This window comes from Hippocampus comes, unplaced genomic scaffold (assembly GCF_001891065.2).
Source record: "Hippocampus comes isolate QL1 unplaced genomic scaffold, H_comes_QL1_v1.1 scaffold151, whole genome shotgun sequence".
In the NCBI taxonomy this organism is placed as follows: Eukaryota; Metazoa; Chordata; class Actinopteri; order Syngnathiformes; family Syngnathidae; genus Hippocampus; species Hippocampus comes.
Genome location: NW_017805591.1, coordinates 584,649 through 591,692, shown reverse-complemented (window position 1 = coordinate 591,692; position 7,044 = coordinate 584,649). Strand labels below are relative to the sequence as shown.

General features: G+C 39.9%; 2 protein-coding genes across 2 annotated transcripts in view; both read right to left on the bottom strand.

Moving 5' to 3' along the window:
• The window catches only part of LOC109521999 (coiled-coil domain-containing protein 181-like), a 5,405-nt gene extending 2,438 nt beyond the window's left edge, over positions 1 to 2,967 (bottom strand). Inside the window, exons 1-3 of the mRNA XM_019880153.1 lie at positions 2,782 to 2,967; positions 1,712 to 1,816; positions 4 to 716 (exon numbers count right to left, since the gene is read on the bottom strand). Of these exons, the coding sequence (XP_019735712.1) occupies positions 4 to 716; positions 1,712 to 1,816; positions 2,782 to 2,784 (821 nt within the window). The 5' untranslated portion in view covers positions 2,785 to 2,967. The remainder of the gene's footprint in view (positions 1 to 3; positions 717 to 1,711; positions 1,817 to 2,781) is intronic.
• A 948-nt stretch (positions 2,968 to 3,915) lies between these two features.
• LOC109521998 (coiled-coil domain-containing protein 181-like) lies at positions 3,916 to 6,515 on the bottom strand. Its single transcript, XM_019880152.1, has 3 exons — positions 6,330 to 6,515; positions 5,260 to 5,364; positions 3,916 to 4,593 (listed from the first exon to the last, which is right to left on the bottom strand). Exons 1-3 carry the CDS (start codon positions 6,330 to 6,332, stop codon positions 3,916 to 3,918), a joined length of 786 nt encoding a protein of 261 aa, XP_019735711.1. The 5' UTR covers positions 6,333 to 6,515.
• Positions 6,516 to 7,044: the final 529 nt, after the last annotated feature.

Below are 7,044 nucleotides of genomic sequence, written 5' to 3'. Positions count from 1 at the left end.
TGCCCTCCTCTGTGGCTGTGGCAGGCCGAGCTTGGCCTTCCCGGAGGGTGAGGTGCCCGCAGGCGATCGGAAGTAGCTCCGACGGGCAAGTGAGGCGAGGGGAGGGAAGTTGGGCTCTTCTTGAAGCTGCTTGTGTGCTCCAGTGTGATTGGAGGGAGAAGGCCTTGATTCTCCACCTCTTTGAGGCTGACGAGGTCAAACCTGCCATCTTTTTCCACAAGGACCCTTCCCTCTTTTGGCCCTTCATCTCTCATCCCACCTTGATGCTCCTCTCGAGGGGACAGTTTCAGTTCAGACAACCTCCCTGACACTTCCATCTCTGTGTCATCCACCTCTCTGGCATCATTTTCCGATTGCAAGGGAGGCACCGCTAAGGTAACCAGTGTCTCTTTAAACTGAAGTCGCCGCCTCCTGCTCAAATTTGGAGCTTCTTGATCCTGCAGCTCCTTGTTGGCTTGTTGGATTTTCCCTTGGATGTATTTCTTTTCCTCGTCCGTCTGCTCACCCACACCCAAAGGAGGTGGTGTCGCATGAAAGGACTTATCGGGGCTGTCTCTGTCCAAATCGTACTCGAGTGGGTCCATCGGTGAGGGCCACCTCTCCTCATCGTCCTCTTGCTCATCAGAGTTGTTGCTTCTCTCCTTCACTTTAAGTTGTTTCTCATCCTCGGCCAGCTCTTTGTCAATGTCCGCTTCAATGTCATCATAGTTAGGTCCCTGTGTGGTGTTAACATGCATTTAGTACAGGGGTGAACAAACTTCTCTATGACTATTTCTTCAATTCAATTCATTTTCCCACAATATTTAACAGACTCAGAATGAACGGATGGGTCGTATCCACCCAATCTTATATATGGCTGTTTTTTTACTCAGCCGCTAGTCGTATTATAGACGTCTCCCAAACATACTATTTATTTACAGTAGTTTGTACTGTAAAGCCCTTATTTATGGCTTCTGATATAACGGGAGGTGAGTAAAGGAAGCGTTAACATTGTGACTCATGAATATGAGAAGCATGCTATTATGATCCCTCAAACACCAATAAGGTAAATTTGGATCAACTTTTCAAACAGTTCCAAGTCCCTTTTGCTTAGTAGTTTGTACTGTAAAGCCCTTATTTATGGCTTCTAATATAACGGGAGGTGAGTAAAGGAAGCGCTAACGTTCTGACTCATGAATATGAGAAGCATGCTATTATAATCCCTCAAACACCTATAAGGTAAGTTTGGATAAACTTTTCAAACAGTTCCAAGCTCTTTTTCTTCTTCTTAACAATAATTGAGTTCTACTAACGGGAGGTGAGTAAAGGAAGCGTTAACATTGTGACTCATGAATATGAGAAGCATGCTATTATGATCCCTCAAACACCAATAAGGTAAATTTGGATCAACTTTTCAAACAGTTCCAAGTCCCTTTTGCTTATTCTTAACAATAATTGAGTTCTACATTTTCAAGGTATGAAAAAAGCCATGAAAAAAAAGACTTCTGTGTAAGGGACAATGGTCTCTAACGGATGATCCTTTCTCCCAATCAGACCGTGAACTCGAGTTTCCACTGTAGTCCAAATTGTACAATTTTAGCTGTTCCACCGATCGTCGTTGGCAGTCCAGTGTAACAGTGTTTGTGTTCGTGTGTTCATGAATATTGCAGCACAGTGAAAGGATGTCATTACTGTAGTACAGTGAGTGTGTCAGCTGCTGGGTTTCACTTACTTGCTCCTCACTCCGACTTTCCTCACTGATCAGCCAGTCCAGATCCTTCTCAAAGTCATCCTCATACACCTCCTGGGATTTCGTGCAAACCACCTCACTCATGATCTACCATCAGGAGAAGATCAAATACTGTACTAATATATAGAGTGATAACAAATAATTGTATTTAATTATGGTTAATACTGCTATCGTATGTCATTCATTTCATATAGTGCTTATCCTGTTCAGGAGTGTAGGAAGTCTTGAGCCAGCTGAGTTTGGGCGAGACATAGAAAACACTGATTCCAAACCACGGGTAAGAAAGTCAACTTTGTGAACCAACCGCTACATTACGAACGGCCTGGTTATGTTATTCCTGAAGGTTTGATTTTAGAATATGATGAATAAATGATCGCCAAAATAGCAGAAATTCTGCTTATTAAGACTCAGTGTCATTGACACACAATGAAAATGCCACGTGTCCTCAATGTTGTAGCATATAAAAAAGTATATACATGTAGAGTATATAAAAAAGTACCTTATAAAACCAAATTATTATCATTGGTAGGAGTACTTATAAGAGTATTAGTAACCCCAGTACTAATATTGTTAGCAGTTTATTAATAACTTTTGTGTAAAATAATTTTCTTTGAGTTAACTTCTTGTTTTAATTATTTGGTTATCTATTCGCTCTTGTGTTTTATTTACTTATTTATTACTGCTTTAAAATACAGTTTTTTCTTGGTTAAACAAGCACCCAGTCTGCCGTGTCTTATTGCTTACGGGTGATATAGAAGACAATGTTGTTTGTTGGATCGTGAGTTAAATCATTATTTAAAATGATATAACACTAACGTACTTGACGAATCAATGAACATATCCAATTTCCTGCGCGAGATAATCTATTACAAACCAAGGTTACTGCAAAGTGTTGAAGCCTGTCTGATATCTTATTCCTAATTGCTTTGGTTTGTCGGAAATGAATAAACATCCGGCTATATCGTCATTAAAAGTTTACCCATGGGCTTTCATTGAAAGGATTTCACGCGAAACCTTATGAACTAAAAAGAAATGTTTGTCTGTAAACTTACCATTGGTTCGTGCGTTACTATTCCCGAAGAGTGAAAATACGGTCAAACCGAACATGCAAATGTGCTGCCTCTTTTCCACCATCTAAAGGTGTACACACTGAGCCTGTCCGTCTGCGGGGCGACACCTGCTCCGTGCACATAATCTCTTGCTGTCTGCAACTCTAAAAGCATTAGCTGTCCCGTCGCCATAGAGACTGACAACATTTACACTCGCTCATGCGCACAAACGACAATGAAAGCCCATGAGCATGAGCGATCACCACAAAATAATAATAATAATAATAATAATATACGTTTCGGAATATCGGAACGTAAATAGGGTTTTGAGTATTTATGAAATGTAATTTAATAGTCATGTTGAGAGTTTGTTTAATGACGTTCAAAACAACCCCAATACTATTCAGAAAAAAAGGTCAAAACAAAATGTCAAAACTAACACTAAGCAGGCACCTCAATGCTGTTCAGTCATGTTTGTACCAATTAAAATATGTGTCCGCGATTTGCTGTTTGTTGTGAATTTTACAACCAAAATCTATCTATCTATCTATCTATCTATCTGTCTATCTATCTATCTATCTATCTATCTATCTATCTATCTATCTATCTATCTATCTATCTATCTATCTATCTATCAGTGGCGGATGCTGGTCTGTCAAGGAGGGGAAGCTCAATTTCGGCCTACATCATAAAATGTGTCTGTTTATTTACACGTGGATTCTACTCTCCGTTCCTTTTCAAGAAAATTATCTGTGACCCTGTCATACCAACAAGGCGTCTTTTCCAGGGACTGAACTACTGTCCTACAACTACAGCAACTACAATAAAATCCACCAGAAATAAAAGATTAATTTGTCGCTAGTTGTTTACAACTAAACTTACTAGGGTCGTTTTTTTCGGCTAAAAACGCCTTACGATACATGGTCGTTTTTTTTCAGCTAAAAACGCCTTACTATACATGGTCGTTTTTTTTCCGATAAAAACGCCTTACTACACTTGGTCGTTATTTTCGGCTAAAAACGCCTTACTATACATGGTCGTTTTTTTCGGAAAAAATGCCTTTCTATACATGGTCGTTATTTTCGGCTCAAAACGCCTGACTATACATGGTCGTTTTTTTCGTCTAAAAATGCCTTACTATACATGGTCGTTTTCCCGCAGGCGATCGGAAGTAGCTCCGACGGGCAAGTGAGGCGAGGGGAGGGAAGTTGGGCTCTTCTTGAAGCTGCTTGTGTGCTCCAGTGTGATTGGAGGGAGAAGGCCTTGATTCTCCACCTCTTTGAGGCTGACGAGGTCAAACCTGCCATCTTTTTCCACAAGGACCCTTCCCTCTTTTGGCCCTTCATCTCTCATCCCACCTTGATGCTCCTCTCGAGGGGACAGTTTCAGTTCAGACAACCTCCCTGACACTTCCATCTCTGTGTCATCCACCTCTCTGGCATCATTTTCCGATTGCAAGGGAGGCACCGCTAAGGTAACCAGTGTCTCTTTAAACTGAAGTCGCCGCCTCCTGCTCAAATTTGGAGCTTCTTGATCCTGCAGCTCCTTGTTGGCTTGTTGGATTTTCCCTTGGATGTATTTCTTTTCCTCGTCCGTCTGCTCACCCACACCCAAAGGAGGTGGTGTCGCATGAAAGGACTTATCGGGGCTGTCTCTGTCCAAATCGTACTCGAGTGGGTCCATCGGTGAGGGCCACCTCTCCTCATCGTCCTCTTGCTCATCAGAGTTGTTGCTTCTCTCCTTCACTTTAAGTTGTTTCTCATCCTCGGCCAGCTCTTTGTCAATGTCCGCTTCAATGTCATCATAGTTAGGTCCCTGTGTGGTGTTAACATGCATTTAGTACAGGGGTGAACAAACTTCTCTATGACTATTTCTTCAATTCAATTCATTTTCCCACAATATTTAACAGACTCAGAATGAACGGATGGGTCGTATCCACCCAATCTTATATATGGCTGTTTTTTTACTCAGCCGCTAGTCGTACTATAGACGTCTCCCAAACATGCTATTTATTTACAGTAGTTTGTACTGTAAAGCCCTTATTTATGGCTTCTAATATAACGGGAGGTGAGTAAAGGAAGCGCTAACGTTCTGACTCATGAATATGAGAAGCATGCTATTATAATCCCTCAAACACCTATAAGGTAAGTTTGGATAAACTTTTCAAACAGTTCCAAGCTCTTTTTCTTCTTCTTAACAATAATTGAGTTCTACATTTTCAAGGTATGAAAAAAGCCATGAAAAAAATGACTTCTGTGTAACGGACAATGGTCTCTAACGGATGATCCTTTCTCCCAAATCAGACCGTTAACTCGAGTTTCCACTGTAGTCCAAATTGTACAATTTTAGCTGTTCCACCGATCGTCGTTGGCAGTCCAGTGTAACAGTGTTTGTGTTCGCGTGTTCATGAATATTGCAGCACAGTGAAAGGATGTCATTACTGTAGTACAGTGAGTGTGTCAGCTGCTGGGTTTCACTTACTTGCTCCTCACTCCGACTTTCCTCACTGATCAGCCAGTCCAGATCCTTCTCAAAGTCATCCTCATACACCTCCTGGGATTTCGTGCAAACCACCTCACTCATGATCTACCATCAGGAGAAGATCAAATACTGTACTAATATATAGAGTGATAACAAATAATTGTATTTAATTATGGTTAATACTGCTATCGTATGTCATTCATTTCATATAGTGCTTATCCTGTTCAGGAGTGTAGGAAGTCTTGAGCCAGCTGAGTTTGGGCGAGACATAGAAAACACTGATTCCAAACCACGGGTAAGAAAGTCAACTTTGTGAACCAACCGCTACATTACGAACGGCCTGGTTATGTTATTCCTGAAGGTTTGATTTTAGAATATGATGAATAAATGATCGCCAAAATAGCAGAAATTCTGCTTATTAAGACTCAGTGTCATTGACACACAATGAAAATGCCACGTGTCCTCAATGTTGTAGCATATAAAAAAGTATATACATGTAGAGTATATAAAAAAGTACCTTATAAAACCAAATTATTATCATTGGTAGGAGTACTTATAAGAGTATTAGTAACCCCAGTACTAATATTGTTAGCAGTTTATTAATAACTTTTGTGTAAAATAATTTTCTTTGAGTTAACTTCTTGTTTTAATTATTTGGTTATCTATTCGCTCTTGTGTTTTATTTACTTATTTATTACTGCTTTAAAATACAGTTTTTTCTTGGTTAAACAAGCACCCAGTCTGCCGTGTCTTATTGCTTACGGGTGATATAGAAGACAATGTTGTTTGTTGGATCGTGAGTTAAATCATTATTTAAAATGATATAACACTAACGTACTTGACGAATCAATGAACATATCCAATTTCCTGCGCGAGATAATCTATTACAAACCAAGGTTACTGCAAAGTGTTGAAGCCTGTCTGATATCTTATTCCTAATTGCTTTGGTTTGTCGGAAATGAATAAACATCCGGCTATATCGTCATTAAAAGTTTACCCATGGGCTTTCATTGAAAGGATTTCACGCGAAACCTTATGAACTAAAAAGAAATGTTTGTCTGTAAACTTACCATTGGTTCGTGCGTTACTATTCCCGAAGAGTGAAAATACGGTCAAACCGAACATGCAAATGTGCTGCCTCTTTTCCACCATCTAAAGGTGTACACACTGAGCCTGTCCGTCTGCGGGGCGACACCTGCTCCGTGCACATAATCTCTTGCTGTCTGCAACTCTAAAAGCATTAGCTGTCCCGTCGCCATAGAGACTGACAACATTTACACTCGCTCATGCGCACAAACGACAATGAAAGCCCATGAGCATGAGCTGTCACCACAAAATAATAATAATAATAATAATAATATACGTTTCGGAATATCGGAACGTAAATAGGGTTTTGAGTATTTATGAAATGTAATTTAATAGTCATGTTGAGAGTTTGTTTAATGACGTTCAAAACAACCCCAATACTATTCAGAAAAAAAGGTCAAAACAAAATGTCAAAACTAACACTAAGCAGGCACCTCAATGCTGTTCAGTCATGTTTGTACCAATTAAAATATGTGTCCGCGATTTGCTGTTTGTTGTGAATTTTACAACCAAAATCTATCTATCTATCTATCTATCTATCTGTCTATCTATCTATCTATCTATCTATCTATCTATCTATCTATCTATCTATCTATCTATCTATCTATCTATCTATCTATCTATCTATCTATCAGTGGCGGATGCTGGTCTGTCAAGGAGGGGAAGCTCAATTTCGGCCTACATCATAAAATGTGTCTG